The 20,298-nt window shown below is 49.2% G+C and overlaps 1 protein-coding gene across 5 annotated transcripts in view; it reads right to left on the minus strand.

Annotated features, from left to right (window-relative positions):
* Positions 1-20,298, minus strand: part of BACH2 (BTB domain and CNC homolog 2) — a 370,073-nt gene that overhangs the window by 9,378 nt on the left and 340,397 nt on the right. For all 5 annotated transcript variants that reach the window (XM_040983783.1, XM_040983784.1, XM_040983782.1 and 2 more), the window contains 2 exons: positions 17,547-19,157; positions 2,458-2,664 (listed from right to left, as the gene is read on the minus strand). In XM_040983783.1, coding sequence (XP_040839717.1) covers positions 2,458-2,664; positions 17,547-19,157 — 1,818 coding nt within the window. The remainder of the gene's footprint in view (positions 1-2,457; positions 2,665-17,546; positions 19,158-20,298) is intronic.

Below are 20,298 nucleotides of genomic sequence, written 5' to 3' on the forward strand. Positions count from 1 at the left end.
AAGGCCAGAAAGAGGAGCTTCTTCCAGGTCTCCCGCGTGGGTATAGGCTCCTAAGACTTTGAGCCATTCTCTGCTGCTTTCTCAGGCCACAAGCAGGGAGCTGGATAGGAAGTAGAGTGGTTGTGATAGTTACTGGTACCCATATCAGATGCTGGCATTTGTAGGTGGTGGATTAGCCTGTTGAGCCACTGTGCTGGCCTTTCTCTCTCTCTAAGATTTATTTACTTGGAGGTCAGCACTACGAGAGAAGGAGATAATAGAAAGAGAAATTTTCCATCTGGTGGTTCACTCCTCACATGGCTTCAAAGACCTGGGGCCAGTCCAAAACCAGAAGCCCTCCTATGTGAGTGCAGGGGCCCACAGAGTGCAGGCTCTGAACCACCTCTGCTGCTTTCCCAGACCATAATCAGGAAGCTGGATTAGAAGTGTAGTAGCCTGGGCCCGGCGCGGTGGCGCAAGTGGTTAAAGGTCCTCGCCTTGCACGCCCGGGATCCCATATGGGCGCCGGTTCTAATCCCGGCAGCCCCGCTTCCCTTCCAGCTCCCTGCCTGTGGCCTGGGAAGGCAGCCAAGGACGGCCCAAAGCTTTGGGACCCTGCACCCGCGTGGGAGACCCGGAAGAGGCTCCTGGCTTCGGACCGGCATAGTATCGGCCCGTTGCGGCTCACTTGGGGAGTGAATCATCGGACGGAAGATCTTCCTCTCTGTCTCTCCTCTCTGTATATCCGCCTTTCCAATGAAAAAATAATAAAAATAAATCTGTAAAAAAAAAAAAAAAAAGAAGTGTAGTAGCTTGATCTAGAACCATTGGCCATGGGGGATGCCTGTGTTGGAGGCAAAGGCTTAACTTGCTATACTATAATGTCAAACCCATCAGCTGAGCTGATCCTTAAGGCACAAAGGAACTGGTTAGAGAAGGAAAAAGTAGAGGAATGCCCAAAGAAGAGGGGAAACAGAGTGGGCAAGTGGCAGAGTCACACAGAACAGCAGATGTGGGGGAGCTGCAGCCAGTTTCACTGCATGAGGGGTCAGGTCTTGTTGGGAAGGAAATGGCAGGTGATGCTGGAGGGGCAGCTATGGACTGGGTCACGTAGGACAGAGGCCTTACTAAGGAGTGCAGGTTTTACTTGGTGGGTGAAGGTGCTCCTGGGATGTGGCAGACTCTCTATCTTGTGGATGTTGATCACAAAAAGTCAGTGTCAGAGGCCTGGGACACAATCCCGCCTCTCTATGCAGTCCCAGCCTCCTGCTGGTGTGCACGCTGGGAGGCGTGGGAGGCACCTGATGGCCCACGGATCCGGGACGCTGCCACCCATGTGAGAGGCTCACGTGGAATTCCTGACTCCTGCCTGTGGCAGTTGAGGAATGAAGCCCTAAATTCCTCTGTGCTTTCCCCCCATTTTTCCAAATAGATAAAATCAATAAAACTTCAGGAAAAAAAAATATCTTGAAGTCCAGCACTATCTTGGGAACATAGAACATGTCCCCAGGCTTTTCCAGCGCCTCGCCCTTGCTGTTAGATTCTCGCTTGGCAAAGGGTTTGCTGGCAGCAGTATGAGGACCCCAGCACAGTTTAGCAGCATGCATGGACTCACTGTGTTTCCGCCTGGCTCACACCCGGGCTGAGTTCCCAGGGTGCAGACACAGGAAGGACAGGCTGCTTGAGTTCAAGTTCAGTGCCTTCCAGCTCCTGCCAGGAGCCAGACAGCTTGGATCTACTTGCCATGGCTCAGGGCTGCTTCTCCGGGAACAGGCACTGAGATCCAGCACTGTGAGGCACAATGAAAGGGCGGCAGCCGCTCTGATGCTGGACTGCAAGCCTGAGGATGCTGGGACCCGCAGGGGCAGGTGGGCTGCTCGAGGCGCCTTCAGTGAGTTCCTGGATCTGAGTATTACGGGAAAAACTACATGTGCATCTTTGCATTTTTTCTTTTGCAAAATGAGTTTGCAAAATAAACTAATATCTTAATTCTATTTTTCATGGACTTCCTCAAGTTCCTTCCTGATAACCCATCTCCAGCCTCGATGGCTGAGGACTGGATTGGTGGGGGGCGGGGTTGCGTTCAAACCCTTGTACATGCTGCAAAGTCACTTCATCTCCATGGCAGGGGTCCCTCCTTTGGAGGCGGGGATCAAAGCACCACTGAGTCACAGAGCTAACGTGAGGACTGAGTGTGATCACTCACTAAGACAGTCCTGAAGACATCATAGATGCAGACAGCAGACACATGCTGAAGGGACATCAAGAAGAACTCTCCCTGTGGAGGGCTGAGAGATGCAGAAGATCCCATACTGTCACCTCTCTGTGGAGGAGTGTGCGTGCATGCACACACAACTTCGCGTGGGAGCACACATGCACACACCACTTTCCTACAGATCTCCCCTCCTCCACTCCAGCGGCCCACATGGCTGTGACCTGAGGTCACCTGCCTGCTCCCCACAATCCGGGTCCACTTACCAGTTTGCGGATTTCACATTCTAAATTCTGAATGCAGTCCAGCTTCCTCTTGCGGCAGCGCTGGGCTGCGATGCGGTTCTTGCTGCGCCTTCGGACGTCGTGGATGAACTCTAATTGCTCTGAGGTCAGCTTGTGCATCTTAATCATCATCTGGAAGTCGTTCCGTGGAAGATCTGTGATCTGGTCTACAGGAAAAGGGAGTTTGACCTGAAAGCCAAGAATGACAGAATGTGACAGTGGCCACTGGGCTGGACTTACCATTTTGTTGACAAAAATGGTAAAACCTCCTTGGAGGATGACCAGGTTAAATGAAAGCTAAAAGCAACCGAAAGCAACAGTCATCCATCCTTGCCTGTTTCAAGCAGAAATAATGTGCCATATCAGATAATCAAAAATAACAAGAACACACAAATGATGATGTATCTTTTCGAAGCAAACGACATGCAAGAATATTGGGAAATGGGTCACTTTTCATTGCTGTCTCACTCTGTAAGAAGGATGCTGCTAGTGTTGACCTGCAGCCACAGGTCACAGAGCCCAAGGCAGTAAAACCATAAGCACTTGGGCAAAGCACTGGAATGAGCGGAGCCACACCCACCGTAGAGATGTGGAAAGATGAAGCAATCAGCATTATTCTCAGTGCTGACGGCATCAGGGAGATGAACAGAAATCACTTGAAGAGGCTCAACCTACCCAGGAGGGGCGTCCAGAGGAGCCTGGGCCTTAGCCCTTGCCCACCGGAGGCCCCAGACAAATTCCTTCCCCTGAGTTTTGATTTGTACATGTGCAAAGTGGGCATATGTTTTAGCTGTATGATGCTAGACAAGTAGTAGGCACCTTTTCACACATTCCATGGCATCTTTCTTTTTAAAAATTAATTTATGTTTTTATTGGAAAGGCAGGTCAGATTTATGGAGAGAAGAAGAGACACCAGGATTTTTCATCTACTGGTTCACTCTCCAAATGGCTACAGCTGGGTCCACCTGAAGCCAGGAGATTCTTTTTGGTTTACCACATGGCCACAGAAGCCCAAACACTTAAGTCACGCTCCACTGCTTTCCCAGGCCATTAGCAGGGAGCCTGAGTTGGAAGTAGAACAGCCAGGACTGAAACTGGGATCCATATGGGATGTGCAGGCAGAAGCTTAACCTACTATGCATGACACCTGCTGCCACTGCATATTTTCCTTTACAACATAACACTGAATTTCTTATTTGGAAGAGGTAGCATGCCTGCTCCTGTCTCTGAACCATTCGAATGCAGAGGGAGTGCTGGGTGTCACTTGGGACGCTAGTGCATACAAGGCATTGTGGCTTCACAGGAGGCAGTTTGGACTGCATGTTCCAGAGGACCCCAGGTGCCACGCCTTAAGGACTGCAGGCAACCCGGTGGTGAGGCCCAATGGAGAGGGCTCCTCCAGCTCAAGTCAAGCCTTCAGAATACCGCAGCCCTGGTGGAGGCATGACTCCCACATTGGGGGAGATCCTGAGCCAAGATGGCTCCGATGGTGGCCCCTCACAAACTGTGAGCTGACCATGGGCACTGTTGTTTCAAGCTGTGAAGTCTTGGGGGCTGACTTATGCCACTTTGGCTAACAAACACAGGCACTTGACTGGCAAGAGTCCTACTTTCAAACAGCTGACAAATCAAAGCAAGTAAGCATGATCTTTTGAAAAGGACACCCTCCCTGGAGAGATGGGCGTGTGTGTCCTCCCTCTGTTGTTGGCCACAATCCTATGACAGCCTGCCTAAACTACTGACAATAGCAACCACTGCATCCTTCCCATGAGAAGATGCAGACCCGGTTACTGCTGGCACCCATGAGGTCTTCATGTTCTCACAGTTTGTCACTATTCTTTCTAAGGCTCTTGCTGATGGTTTAGGGGCTTCCAGGGTCCATTCTGGTCCTGCTTCAGAAGCTCTTGGGAAAGAAAAATAATGCATTGTTAGGCTAAGAGACCAAGTGTTTCCCAGCTGCTCCTGCTTATCTTTGCTCACATTTACATTGGCTTTAGTTGGGCCAGCAGATGGCGCTACAAACCTAAACTTCCATCTAGCACTAAGCCAGTGCTATGAGGTTGATTTTTAATTTCCCACACAGCTCCATCAACAGAAGGGAGCAGAAATTAATTCTAGTAATATGCTATTTAACATGATATATCTGAGATATTCCCAACACATAGTTAAGATAGGAGAATTATTAAGATATTTTCCATTTTTCAGTGGTGTATTTTTACCAATCCAAAGCGAATCTTATCCTTACAGTGCATCATGACTCAAGGCTTGCCATGTGGCAGGTGTCAGCAGCTAAATTTGTGTGGTTATCGTCAGGGCAGCAGCGCTTGAGAAGGTTGAACACACAGCCGCTAGTGAATTCAAGGAGTCAGAAAAAGCACATGGGCCTAGATTGGAGCTGATTAAAATACAATTGGGTGAAGACACCAAGCCCCAGTTAGCATCTGGAGGCTGCAGTATGGTGCTGGGGTTCTCCAAGGGAGTAAGAAGGGGAATATTTGACCCCAACATGCTCAGGCCTGTTTTTGGGTGGCCTTGCACGTAGGTCGAGCCAAGTCCTGATCTTGGCATTTGTGGTGAGTTAATTCCAGGTACGAAGACAAACACAGGAAATAATCATTTGGCTTTTTTGTGGTCAAGTGCAACTTTCTTGTCAGGTCACTTCATAGCTCTGAGCCTACTCAATGTGGTGTTGGCTGGAGCCTTCCAACGGATATTCAGCCTCTGTGGGGTGAAGTTTGGCCCACAACACCTGCACAATTTATTCTATGACAGCATGTTCCACCATTCTCAGCACTGCCCTGCTCCAACAGCTAGAGATGAGCAGTCAGGACAAGCGGCGCCTTGTTTTGAGCTGGGGGAAGGCTGTTGTCCATGGGGCGGTGTTTGCACAGGGCTTATAATGATATGGAAGAATGTTTGATCTGTCTTTTATATGCTTTGGTTAACAAACGGACGCTCAGATCCTGGAGAGTGGCTTGGCAGCACAGAGGTCTGTCTGTTGGAGACACGGATTCTCACCACCCAGCAGGGGTTGTGGGCTCTTCAGGGGCCGGAGGCACTGGTTCCTCTGCTGGCAGCCAAGTTGCTATACCTCTGCCCTATACTCCTACTGCTTTGGTTCCAGGGAATGCCCACCAGTAGCTGTTGCGTGGAAAATCTGCTTGATGCCAAGTAGAAAACACGAGGGGAGACAGGCTTGGCAGCCACAAGGAAAAAATCAACAAGCCAGTTTCAAAGTCCTTGAAGCTAAAAGGCCACATGAAGTTTCAGCAGAGCTGATGCAACTTGAGCTGCTGGTCAGAGCATCAGAGAAAAAGAAAAACAGTCAACCCTGGTTTTCCTTTTATGTGAGAAATCCCATCTCATTTCTCCCTGTGAGCAGAGGAGAACACCTGTAGGTGAGCAGAAGGATGGTCTGGGATGCATTCTTGCTTCCCAAACTGCATCCACGTAGGTTTGGAGCAGCAGCAGGGTCCCTAGCCAGCAGGCACCTGCTCTGGAGGTCAGGAGAAGTGTCCTGGCCTTCTGGTCTTTGGCCATTCCAGTCTTGGGCAACAACATAGTTCTGGTGGCCCAAACAGGGCCCATGTGAGGTCAAAAGGTGAGACCAGATGACTTGGCATTGGAGAGTGAAAGTTCAAGGAGAAGGTCAAGGCCCTGGCTTCCTTCTTCCAGGACATTACTGTTACCCAGAAGGCACCCCCCACCTTGTTTTTATCCTGCCCCACACTTGTTCTTCTGTTGGTTTTCACCTTGGGGAAGGTCTCACTGTAACTCTGTAGGCTCTCTCACTTAATGCAGAGCAGCCAACCTGCTCAGAGGCAGAGCCCTGCCAACCACCACTTCTACTTGTGAAGTGTGGCCCTGCACAGCCTGTGACCATCGTGGCTCTGGGCAGGCAGGCTGTGTGCAAAGAGCAGGGCACAGGCTTTGCTGGTGAGTGCTGATGTGTCTGCGACTCCAGGCCCACCACCTGGCTTTGCAGCAGAGGGGCAGAGGCCAGCCACTCTGTCAGTAAGCCAAGGGTCAACAGGGCACCAGGGGCCGCAGCCACGGTTTACACAGCAAGCTAATGTTGATTTTAGCTAGCTCCTGCCAAGCTCTGACTCTCCTCTTCTCTCTTGAATGCAATAGCCTGCAGGTCAGGCTTTGGCAGGGGACCTGTGGTGCCTGGCTGAGCAACAACCCATGGAGGGTTAACCCTTCATGGTCTGCGCTTGGTACCAGTCACATGATGGTGCCTGCCTGCACCCAGCAGGTGGCCTTGATGGGGAGCAGCGGTGACATTGGGATACAGTCTGAAATCTCAATGAACCTCTTGGTGTGCGGCGTGCATCTGCCAGGGGCCCCCATGGGAGTGGCTACAGCTAACCCCCAGTGCCAGCACTTTCTTCTCATCAAAGAGAAACCAATGGATTCACTTCTCACCCCAGTTAGCACTACTGCTGCTTCTTAGTCTCAACTACACTCTTTCTTCCCTGCCAAAAACGTCTTTCAAAAAAAAAATTATAGAATTTCATACAGAAAAGTGCAAACCCACAGAATCCAGGGAATCGCTGGGAGATGGAGCAAGATACCCACTGGACTGAAGATCCTGAGGCTCTCAGGGCAGGCACACCTGCTCAGGGTCAAGCAGACGCTAATGACAAAAGTCCTTCCACCCTGGCAAAGAAATGTTTCCTGTACAACCGTCCTTCCATGTTCTTTCCCCATAGTGCCGTTTCTGGCTCAACTACAGGACACCAGGGATTTGGTCATCCCATCATGGTCTGCGAATCATTAGCTGTGTGATCTCAAACAAGTCTTTTATTCTGTGTCCCAGTGTCCTTTGAGAATCTGGGAACAGCGAGAGGTTACAGCTGTCCTGCTTAGCTGATACGCTGACCCTGAAGAGTAAAATTGGCTAACGGTTAGAACAAGTGCTTTGAAAAGTCTGAATGGCCTCATGTCTCCATCACATAGCTTCTTCTCCTGGGCATCTGGCATGCTTCAGAATTCCAGAAGCTAAGAATGTTCTTCCCGAAAGCATGAAAACACTGCTTTAATCAGAAATAGAGCTGACTTCTGTGCTCAGTGAGGCCTCCTTATTAAACAGACCAATTATAGACAATTCAAAAAACAAGCCTGATTCACCAAACCACAAGCACGACTGTAAAAATTTTATACACAAAGTGTGTCTCAAAGTTAGCATGTGGGTGATAGGAGTTAGTCAGACGTAGTTCCTCCAAGTTACTCTGGACTTTCTCTCCTCTCCTCATTTTCCCTCTTCCCGCCTCTCCTCTCTTCCCTACCTATCCCTTCCCTCCCCTACCTCCCCTACCTCCTCTCTTCTCCTCTTCTTTTCTTTCACACACACACACACACACACACACACACACACACACTGCCATGCCTCATACACACTTCTCTTGCTTGGTCCTCTACTTTGCTGGGTGGATTAGCATGACCCTACGGTTGCAGTTTTCACTCAGTATTTACTCATTCTGTTACACTTCCTTCTCCTGCACTGCAAACCATGATAATGAAGCAGATCCAACTCATCAACACTTTTGGTTGTGTAAATGAATTATCTTTCTAGTACGGCTTTACCAAAATCTACAATTCACCAGAAATGCTTTGGGTGTAAAAAGCTTGCTACTTGGAAAGCGGTTGCTATTTCTCTATAATTTTCAAAGTTTAGAAACAAACCTGTAAACCACAATGAAATATCATGTCACACCCAGGTGGTTGTCATAAAACAAGTGCATAATAACAAGCAATGCTGAGGATGTGGGGGAAACAGGATCCCTCTTACACTGCTGGTGGGGATGAAACATGATATAGTCAATGAGAAAACCAATCTGGTAGTTCCTTAAGGGTTAACTATAGAGTGATCACAAGAGGCAGAAATTTCACTACCACACATATAATGAAACATAAGTCTATAAAAATCTTGTGAACAAATGCTTATGGCAGTACCATTCACTAGAACCAAAAAATGGCTATTCCATTGTTTCCCTCAAGCCACAAAGACAGCAGCACACAGAACATTCAGCAATAACAAGGAATGAATTCCTGATTATGATGATGTTCCTGGGTGGTTTACCAATGGCAGGGGTGAACCCTGAAAATATTATGTTGGATGAAAGAACTGAGATACGAAAGACCACATATGGTAAGATTGCATTTACGTGAATTGTCCAGTGAAGTTAATGAGTGGCTGCCTGGTGTTGACGGTTGTGTGTAACTGGTCTGGTGTTCCCTTCTGATGTGTTGAAAACACTTTGGAATTGGGCAGTGGTGCTGTTTGTACACACTGTGGACATGTTAAAACTACTGTTCTCTTTAACAGTATGGATTTTATGGTATGGGAAACAGTTCTCAATAAAATAACGTACTTGGAACACACATATACAAGAGTCAAACTTTACAGAAAAAAAACTTTTCCTACATGCTTACCCTGCAACTTCAATTCCAATGTTATCTTGCTGTCTGACCTGATTTGATTACTGATATGTACATGTATGAAACAAATGAGGACTTAACTTTGTTATGCATTCTGTTTTGTCACCTTTTCCCACATCATATAACTTGTTCAGTTTTCTCATCACTAGAGGCAACAAATCTCAAATTGGCTTCTTAAAGAACTAACACATCTAGAAATAAAGACGGATGCATTGGTAACATAAAAATTCAAATTGTCCTTATCAGAAAAAGACTAAATAAGTGAAGTAATAGAGAAATCTTAGGTAACATTTATGAAAAAGGGTACTGTTCCTAACATTAGGGATTAGGATTCCCATAAATTCACTCACAAACTGTACAAAACAAAATTGGGGTTCGGGCCTTAGGGTTGGGGGCAACTGCAGCTCCCTGCAGTGTGGCAGTTGTGGGGGGTGCCACAGCCGGGTCAGACCCAATGCTGGGGACTCAAGCCAAAGACACTGCCGGGAGGCAGTGAACGAGACCTGAGCTTCTCCTAGGGTGGCCAGTGCACCAAGTGCTGCCAGGCTTTGCCTGCTGGCCACCCGGCGGCGAACTCTGGGGTTTTAAAGATATGTAGTTGCTGTCTGGGGACACCCATGAGTAAGGCCAGTTTTAGTGTAGGTGAGAAGTGAATTTCGGGTGACTCCCAGTGACAGGGTCATGAAAGTACCATCACCCGACTGGGCGGTGGAGTGGTGGAGTGGTCACATTTGGCAGGGTCAAGACACTATCCAGCATGCGAGAGAACTTGGTCTGGGGGTAGACTCTGTGGGGTTGTGTGGGCCCAACCCTGTGGAAATACAAGTCCCCCTGGTTAGCTTGCAAGCTAGGGTTGCAGTGGACTAAGCTAGGTGTGACCATGCCACCTGCCATCACTCACAGGTAAAGGGACCCACAACAGTCAGGGCAGGTCAAGGCAGTAGCACCTAAATGTGCATCCTAAAACAGGATGTGGGGCCCGGTGCGGTGGCACAAGTGGTTAAAGGTCCTCGCCTAGCATGCCCGGGATCCCATATGGGCGCCGGTTCTAATCCCGGCAGCCCCGCTTCCCTTCCAGCTCCCTGCCTGTGGCCTGGGAAAGCAGTCGAGGACGGCCCAAAGCTTTGGGACCCTGCACCCGCGTGGGAGACCCGGAAGAGGCTCCTGGCTTCGGATCGGCATAGTATTGGCCCGTTGCGCTCACTTGGGGAGTGAATCATCGGACGGCAGATCTTCCTCTCTGTCTCTCCTCTCTGTATATCCGCCTTTCCAATGAAAAAATAATAAAAATAAATCTTAAAAAAAAAAACAGGATGTGGGGTGGGCCGGACTGCCACTGGAAGGGGGCAGAATGGTTAGGGCTGAACAAACCTTAACTCACAAGAAACAACAAAAATCAGGTTGGAGCACAGGTCATGCCAAGTAGGTCCTTGCACCTACTGATCTGCGTGAGACAGGGACGCTAAGCCACAGCATCTAAGGGACCAGGACAAGTGAGGGGCTTTGCCAAGCTGAGTCAGAGCAACCACTGGCCTGCACGTGATCTATGGCTGGGAATAGGCCCGGTTGGGGAGCTGAGGGGACATCCTAGCTGGGTTGAGTTTCCCACCAAGGAGCACATGGACTGGAATTGGGGCTAGGTTCTGATCTGGATATGATTGTAATCTCACTTGGCACAAGTGTGGACTGGGACTGGAAGCACCAGGCCAGGCCAGACTCCAACACCATCTGGTGCTCTGGAGGACCAGGACAGATGTGTGACAGACTAGGTTAGGTCTCAGCCCTTACTGACCATGTGTGAGCTGTATGGGGGTAGGGAAGAACCATGGCTGGCTTGTAACATCCAACAGTAAGAATCAGACTGGGTTGAAGGCCAGTCAGGAAAAGCCATTATTCCTGCTAGGACAGGAGATGAACTGAGTAGGGCTGGCTCATGGTCCCACTAGTATGCGCGAAATCTGGCACTGGGAGAGTTTCTGATGGAGCAGCCTGGACAACTTCTCTGGCAGGACACAGTCCCTGCAGGTAAGCAAAAGAAGCATGATAGGAAACAGCCCAGAACAGGCAATGGAAATTATCCCACTGGCATACACACGGCGTGGGTTGGGGGCAGATTAGGCTGAACCAGTTCACATCACCCACTGGCGAATCCGAGCACCAGAACAGAGTGTGGGTCGAGCCAGGTTCGGTGGCGACACATACCAGTGCACATTAAGGAATGCCAAGGTGAGACGAGCCGTACCAGATGTGGTTGCAGCACCCAAACACCACATGTGAAAATCAGCAGAGGAGGCAAAGCTGACAGGGGAATGTGGGCTCCCCTGATGGACAACTACTTCCACTGGAAAGCGTGAGTCGGGATGGGGGCAGATCAGACCAAGCAGGGCTGTTACATCTGTGGGCCTCATGTGAGCTAGATAAGGGAAGGGCCATGGTGGGCTGGCTGTTCCCATTGGTGCAAGCAGAAATTAGAGTGGGTGAGGGTTGGTTGGGTTTAGCTGCAGCATTAGCTGGCAGAGGCTGGCACTGGGAGCTAATTCTGTCAAATCAAATGCCAGAACCACCTGGAGAATGCATAATCTGGGAGTGGGTGTGGCCTAGAAGGGAACTAGTGGGCACCTCCCTCGGGGTTACCTCTCTCACTGGACAGCACGAAAACCAGGACAGGGGCAGGGGTGGCTAGACAGAAAGGCACCTGCCAGTAGGTGTATGGGCTGGATAGTAGGTTGGTTGGGTTGAGCTAGGCTTCAATGCCCATTGACATGTGCGAGAGCTAAGTGGGATGTGGGACAGACTGGACAAGTCTGCGGTACATGCTGGCAAGCATGGGAACCAGGGTAGGGGGCAGAACTATGGTGGGGGTTATGGGGAATCGCCCCAACTAGGCTGCAGCTCCCACTGGTTTGCTTGAGGACCAAGTATGAAGTGGGTAGGATCAAGCTGGACTACAACACTGTTGGTTCACGGGGAAGACAGGGCTGGAAACAGAATGCACCCAGCAATAGCAATGACCAGCATGTGCATAAGCTGATTGGTGTGACGGACGGTGTTGGAGTCTGTACTGGCAAACTCATGCAAGAATCAGGTCTGGGATCATCTCAGATGAAGTTTCTTTGGAGATCCCTCCAACTGAACTGCTGATCTTAGAACCCCAACTATGAAGAGACTGTCAGCCAGGGGACTCTGAATAGGTTTCATTGCGATTGGAACTGCAAGATTGGCAGCAATCCAGAACTGATGAACTATCAAAACTGTTTGAACAGGACCCTTGGAGCGTGCCTCCTGTTGGGGATCTGGGATGGGAGGGAGGTTGGGTGGGCTTTTCCTTTTGTTACTCCCCTAACCCCAGATACAGGGAAAAATGATAATATTAGTGTGGAAACAATGGCATTACCCACTTTCACCCTGTAGCGCTTGACCCTTTATACCCTAATCAACTAAGTAAGATTATTAAAAAATAATTAAAAAAAGAAAAGAAATGAAAAAAACCTGGGCAAGTACATAAACTGCAGTTCACAAGGAAAGACAAAAAAATAGTGGACACACAAAGCAGCTATCAGGCTTAAGAGCAGTCTCCACTCTTTGCCTATCATGTTTGCAATAATTAAAAAGACAGGCAACAATTCGTATTCTTAAACAGGCAGAGATGGACACTCCCAAATTGCTACTGGAAATGCAAGTTGCTATAACCTTTTGGAAGGGTAATTAATTAGGTGCTGTTTAATAAATGGGCACAGCCTTTATTTCACTTATAAGACTCAAATCTACAAAAATAAAAACACTAGCGCTAGCAATATTTCACAAAATGTTTATTGCAGGAATGTTAATAAGAGGGAAAAACTGGGCACAACTGGAATGTCTGCTGACAGACAATAGCTGAATAAATCATGATTTATGATGACCCCACAAAGCGCACGTGTTAGCCCTGTGGGATCTGCCTGAAAGCCTGTATGCAGGAGACAGCAGTGTGAAGGGCAAAAAAGAAAAGGTAGCTGCTGAGTAATTACACAGAATGATGCCATAAAAATAAAACCCAAACTCCTAAGCACATTAATGTGGACTTGCATGAGGGTACTTTAAAAGTCTCTGTGTATATGGGGGTTCTGTCAAAATGGCTCAATCCTTCCCCTTCAAGTGCCAGAATCCCGTATGGGTGTCGGTTAATGTCCCAGCTGCTCCACTTATCAATCAGCTTCCTGTTAGTGTCCTGGAAAAGTAGTTGAGGATGGCCCAAAGCCTAGGGACCCTGAGCCCACGTGGGGAGACTCACAAGGGGATCCTGACTCTGGATGGGTTCAGCAATGGCTATTGTAGCCACTTGGGAATGAATTAGTGGATGGAAGATCTTTGTTTCTGTTTCTCTTTCTAAATCTGCCTTCTAATAAAAATAAATAAATCTTCTAAAAATAAGTCTGTGGAAAATAGAATTGGAGATGAACCGGGGCTGGTGTTTTGGGCAATGAGTAAGATGCTGTATGGGTTGCCTTCATTTCCTACTGCAGGGTGTGGGTTCAGGTCCCAGCTCTTTTCCTGCTTGCAGCTTCCAACTAAAGCAGTAGGGGAGGGAGCAGGTGACAACTGAAATACATGGAACCTGGCACCAGGATAGGAGACCTCAGTAGACTTTGGCCTGGCCCGGCCCAGCCTTAAGTGTAGGAGGCATTTGGGAAGTGAATCAGCAAGTGGAGGATCTCTGCCTTTGTGTGTCTTTCTATTTTAAAAATAAGGAAATAAAAATGTTTTTAAAAAGATGTATTCATTGTTATTGGAAAGATTCATTTACAGAAAGGAGAGACAGAAAGATTTTCTATTTGCTGGTTCATTTCCCAAATGACTACAATAGATGGAGCTGAGTTGATCTGATGCCAGGAGCCAAGAGCTTCCTCAGGGTCTTCCATGTGGGTGCAGGGTCCCAAAGACGTAGGCCATCCTCCACTGCTTTTCCAGGCCACAAACAGGGAGCTTGATCAGGAAATGGAGCAGCTGGGACATGAACTGGGAACCAGATGGGATGCTGGCGCTAGAAGGTGGAGGGTAAACCTGTTGAGACACAGTGCTGGCCCCAAGCAAATAAATATTCTAAAAAATGTGTTTTGGTGCAAAAAGTTTTTGAAACCTATGCAGTTTTTTCTAATATGTATTTCTCACAAGCTTTTTGAAGACCTATTAAGTATTATTTTAGGCACAGGGAAAGTCTATTAACTTTGGCATATTAGGGCTGGAATTACTGTATTTTATTAAGAATAGAGCTTTTTGATTATTAATAAGAGACAGCATTGTTCTGACTTAAGCTGTGCTATAAAGTCAGGGGAAAAGGATGGGAGAAGTCAATGTTTATGAGAAGGAAGAACTACTGACATGGAAAAATCATAGTATCCTACAGAATGTTGACTGTGCTAATATTTTCCTGTGATCTAACACTTGTGCTCCTTTCAGAGGAGCACGGAGAGAGATTAGATTAGTGATGGGCTGGGACAGGCCTCTTCTGGTTATGACTCATGTGTGGAAGGGTTAGTCTCTTAGCGTCACATCTGGGGATGACAGTTCCACCAGGGTCCACATGACTCTCAACAGCAAGTTACCGATGCCCAGAGGCCAAGTCAAGCCAAGCCACTGAGACAACTCTGGGACAACCCAATCTCCTCCACTCTTGGAAAGGTGACGTGTCAAACTAAGGAAGACCCTAGCTATACTGAAGCTATATGCTCCAAACTGTCCTCTTTGCCTGTGCCTCCCCAAATGGTTTAGAGCTTCGATTAATGTTTCCCTTCTCATTGTTTAAAAAGGCAAACAAGAGATTTCTCTTTCTTTTTTGTTAAACATTAGAAACAATCTTAAAAAAGTTGGAGTATTTTTGAGGGGGAGACTTGTCCTATTTGTAACTAATTTGAAGGTTAAATGAGTCCTTCCTTGAACTGAATCACCACTTTCAGTTCTAAAGCAAACAACTGATGTGTCTGAAGAGAGGAGAACCCAAGTGTTGTTGATGGCACTGAGTCCTGGAAGGTGACTGTAAGCTCTACAGTACAAGGACAAAAGGAGACATATGTGCAATTGACAGTGCTTGATTATATGCATGTGTCATACAAACACAACCTTGAACTGAACAGAGGGTGGGAAACTCTCTTAAGGGAGAAGAAAAGGCAAAGGCTGGAGTTGGTCCTCTTACCACTACACTATCCTTGATAATGTCAATTCATCATGTGGGTGAGCTGGACCCAGTCCTGAGTTGTCTTATCAGGCTCACTTACTAACAGTTTCAGGGAGCAAAAGCAAATCTCATAAACATTGTGGTTGGAGGGAAAGAACGACTGAACAGGCAGAGGGCACAACCTTCCATGAAATCACAATCTTCTTGGGGTCAAGGACCCAGCAGTGCACCTGGCTCAGGGTGCTACCCACATGCCAAAGGGATGTGGTGTCTCAAAACAGAACAGCTCCCATTCCAACTCCTTCACATGTTCCTTCAGGTCCTTCAAAGCCCTTCAGGGATTTTCAGTCTTTTTCCACTTCCAGCAGGGAAGTGACAGGGAGCATAGATCTGATTGACCCTCAAAGAACAGGAAGTGACCCTAGTGCCATGGGGAGCTCTAGACTCGGCTTCAAAACACACCTGAACTAAAACCTCATGTGCTTCATGCCACTCATGCAGCGGTGGAATAAACTGTACATGGCCCAGTGAAAATCCACTTACCATGTGCGGCATTTCTGCTGTCGGCCTAGGTGAATGTCCTCTGCCTCTCGAAGGAGGAGAACCCAGGCTGAGCAGATGACTGCCGAGTGTACTTGCCTGGCACATCTGTGGTTCCTGTGCTTTTTGGATATACAGCTCTGAGGAGTGACCTGTCACTCACTCTTGTACTCTTACATTCCTGGGACATCAGTGGCTGTCTCAGTTAGTTCTTGACCATCGGCAGGCGTTATGGACTGGACAGAAAGCTTGGCTCCCCCAACTTAAGTAGATGTTTAGACCCTAAAGTGTTCATGTTAAGGGTTGATACCCCAATTCAAGTAGGTGTTTAAATCCTGAAGTGTTTATGTTAAGGATTGATGCATTAAGCATGGAGACTTGATCTCATCAGGACACCTGATAGCCGAGTGTGGTGGGAGATAGCCTGCCACTGGGGTCTTCAGTTGCCCTCTGACAGTAGCTCTCCTGGGAGGGTTGGTGACTTTTTTTTCCCTGAAATTTATTTTACTTGAAAGTCAGAGTTAGACAGAGAAAGATACAGGGAGGGAGGCAGACAATGAATTTTCCATCTGCTGAATCACTCCCCAAGTGCCTGCAATGAGAAGAGTGGGACTAATTTGAAGCCTGGAGCCAGGGGCTTCTTCCAGGTCCCCTACATGGGTGCAGGGTCCCAAGGATTTGAACCATTCTCTACTGCTTTCCCAGGCCACAAGCAGGGCGCTGCATCAGAAGTGGAGCAGCTGGGACCCCCTATGTGAAGCCAGCACCACCGCAGAGGATTAGCCTGCTATGCCACTGCACTGGCCCCAAGGGCTCCTCACTTCAGCTCAGCTGAGCCTAGTTTTGTGCTCTGCCTCCTGCCTCCCCACATGAGGACTCCTGTGGACCCATCCCACCACTGCCAGCTGCCAGCACCAGACTAAAGGGCTGGTGAGATTCTGAACTGTGACCTTTTACACTGCAAGCTGCAAGAATTATTCCCCTTTCCAAGAAGCTCCTCTCGGGTCTTTTCAAGTCATGAGAAGCTGACTAATACACCGAGGCAACAGAACGCAGGGGCCAGGGCATGAGGGAGATAGCGTGCAATCTTCTATGGCAATGCTTACATCACTCATTCTCTCTCTTGAGTCACCTGAAATCTTGCTGACGCTGTGCTTGCTGCTGCTCCTGCCCCCTCCCCAGTGAGGGCAGATGTGGATGGAGCCTCTGGGAATTGTCATCCATAAAGCATGTTGCTTCCAGGGTGGACAGGAGTGCTAGTCTACTCCCCCGACTGCTCAAAATGACTTCTAGGAAATGCATTAGTCAGAGCTTGGGAAATTCATCATCCAGTTAATGTGTGACTAGGGGGCTGATGAGGGGCTTCTGCAGTGACCTTGGGACAGCGAGTGATGGCAGGCAGCCCAGCACCTGCAGCATGATGGACATGTGGGCGGGGAGGGGGTGCTGGGGCTTTGTACTGACCACAAAAACTGCCCTGGGGCCAGCCAAGCACGTTTTTAGTGGGGCTCTATCTGGTTTCAATCACTTCTGAAGGAGATGCTTATTCTCCCTCTTAAGCAAAGGGTTCAAGGGTGAGGGTGAGTATGCCAGCCTTTTAAGGCAGATGGAGAGGAGGTGGGCAGGGAGGAGAGATCTCAAATGCTGAGTGCTCTTTATGTATTGGCTTCGTTTTATTTTTTTTCCTCACTGAGTACCTTGCTTCCTGGTATGGAATACTGAAATCTAGATCAAATATCAAGTGCCTCTTAAGGACAAGAACGGATCATTGGGAAGTACCTTGCCTTCTCCAAGCATGGGGGAGACATGTGCCTTCAGGTCCCCTTGAATCCAGGCACACAAGAACAATCTGGAACTGGCAGTGGGTGGCAAGGACAAGCAGAGTCAAGGAATGAGAGAAAGGGGTCACACACTAGGATTCAGGTGTGTTCCCTACCTCCTGGCCCCTGTCCTGCACAGGACACGACTCACTGTCTGCTTCCGAGAACGATCCAGATTCGTCGCTGGAGTTGGTTCCATAAGACTGCTCACATTTGATTTGGGGCCGCACCTGGTTGTACACCCCATCTCCCATCAGGCTTGGCTCCTGATGGTCCGCGGCAGGGAATCTGGCTCCCTGGGAACAGGGTGAGGAGGAAAACTCACAGAGGGGCAGGCTGCAGGGTGAGCCCCCGCTGCCGTCCTCTGCATAGGAGTAGGAGGAGCAGGAGCTGGAAGTTCGGGTCCTGGTCTCCAGTGGAGGTGAGCGGGGGCATACTTTGATGGGCACTGGGCAGCTGGTGTTGGGCCGCATCCTTCCTGGTAGGTGGTCAGCCAGCAGCCCACCGTGGGAGTATGCCTGGGAGGTGGTCAGGGACTGGCCAGCTCCCATCCACAGGCCTTTTGGCACAGGCTCCGAGAGCTCCTTGTCCAAACTGCTCACCCCAGAATACTGATGTACCACGGTGCTCCCCTGGTCACATGCACTGGAGGAGAAGATGACACTCCTTCGGTCCAGCTCGCCCTCCTGCTTGCACAGGGGCTCCAGGCCAGGGCCCCTGAGGGGCGACCCCATGGCAAAGGCAGCTGACGAGTCCTTTGGGCCCGCAGGGGGATGGCTGTAATTCCCTGCAAAGGGGGCGTAGTCTGTTTTAAGGTCACCCTGAGTGATCCCCTTGTCAAAAGGGCTGGCAAAGTGCTGCTGAGATGTGCTGGGCAGCCCAGCCAACTCTACACCTTTTGTGATAGCGAACAGAGACCTTAAGCAGGATGGTGAGGCCACGCTCCGGGCCCTGTCCAGGCAGGTGGTGGCTCCTGTGGTGGTGGTGGTGGCTGCGGCAATGGTGGTGGGGACGCTGGGGATCGGGGAGGGGCTGGGCTGCTTGCGCTCCATCTCCACGTCCACTACTCTGTCCTTGATGTCAGGCTCATCTCCGGACAGGCAGAGCGTGACTTCCTCATTCTCCTCGCTAGGTGGCTCGCTTTTGATCTGCCCCATGGCCAGCCCAGGCTTGAGGCTGCTGCCAGAGTTTTCACTCAATGTGCTTGCAAAACCTGAGGTACTGTGAGATGATGCATTGTAGACATTCTTGGTACATGCAAGCTGGTACTTCTTGTACCTGGGGTACTGTGTTCGAGCATCCTTCTCGGAGCGCTCCTTGGTGTCTGTGGTTACATCAGACTCGACCAGCAACCTTTCTGCCTTCGTGGCTCCTGGGATGGTGGTAGTGGCCTCAAACCTGATCGGGTCTGGAAGCATCTGGTCCCTGGGGCAAGCCGTCTTGGCTGTCTCAGAATCCATCGTTTCTTCTTCCTCCTCCTCCTCTTCCCCAGCTGAATTCTCACGGGCTTCGTGTGGGCGTGGACACGCAGTGTCCTTGCGGCACACAAACAGGCCATCGTCGCTGCTCAGGAGCTGGGTCTGCAGGAAGCTGAAGCAGGAGTCCTCCAGGTTGTGCATGCGCAGGAACTCAGCGCAGCGGATGACCTCACGGATGTTTTCTCTGCTGAGTAACAGCTTGGCGGTGTAGGCAAACTGTAACAGCGGCCCAAAGCCCCTGGCTGTGACCTGCAAAACAAACAGGGAAATTGCCAACATTACCATCAGCAGGGCTTTTGTCCTGAACCTCTCAACTGAAGCAAGATAAGCAGACAGTGCTAACATCCCGGAATCAAGCCTGCAAAGGAGCAGTTAATCTCGTACTGGGTCAGCAGTGATTCCGCTTGCAATAATTAGTGCCTGTCTCCGGTGTGCCACCGTTGTACTTCATCATGGGCAGAGGTGGAACTGAAAATCACCGGGGTCAAGTGGCTGAACAAGATGACAACGGGTTTAGTGTTTACACTAATGAAATATCCTGGCAAAAGCACGCACAAACAATAGGCAGCCTATTAATTTCCCTTCCAATCAGTCCTGTGGAGAGTTTCTCTGCATGGAGTGTCCTGATCTTTCTCGCCGCTCACTTGAACAGCAGGCTCATTTTCTGACTAGTCATGGCATCAGAAACAGGGCACTGCTCTAACTCAAAGTTCTTTTTCTTTTTAAAAAACCATTTTATTTATATTTATTGGGAAGGCAGATTTAGAGAGAGAAGGAGAGACAGAAAGAGTTTCCATCCACTGGTTCAGTCCCAAGGTGGCTGTAACAGCTAGAACTGAGCTGAGCCTGAGCCAGGAATCAGGAGCCAGGGATTTCTTCCAGGTCTCACAAATGGGTGTAGAGTCTCCAGACTTTGAGCCATCCTCTACTGCTTTCCCAGGCCACAAGCAGGGAGCTGGATGGGAAGTGGAGTAGCCAGTACACAAACTAGCACCTACATGGGATCCTGGCGCTTGCAAGGCAAAGTTTTAGTCATTGAGTCATTATGCCACCTGGCCCCTCGCACAACCTCCCCTCCTCCCTGGCCATGGGGTAACCAAACCAGTGTCCCCTTCACTGCCAATGTCAAAAAATATATTAAGAGTAGCTCTTATTTTTGCTCAATCATCCTTGCTTCTCCTTGGGACTTCAAGTTGTCAGGCCATGCCTGCTTTTAGAATGATGCCACACACAAGGGCAATGGTCTTCATGAGAAATCAGCTCCAGTCCCCAGAGAATGGGGGAATTACAGAGCTAAAGCAATTGGCTTTCGTGGGAACGGCTGAAGCAGCTGCATGACTTGGCGATGTGGCTGCTTCTTCCCTCCAGTGCAGCTGTCTTCTCTCCCAGG

This window comes from Ochotona curzoniae, unplaced genomic scaffold, assembly GCF_017591425.1.
Source record: "Ochotona curzoniae isolate NIBS_2020 unplaced genomic scaffold, NIBS_Ocur_1.0 contig_3819, whole genome shotgun sequence".
Lineage (NCBI taxonomy): Eukaryota > Metazoa > Chordata > Mammalia > Lagomorpha > Ochotonidae > Ochotona > Ochotona curzoniae.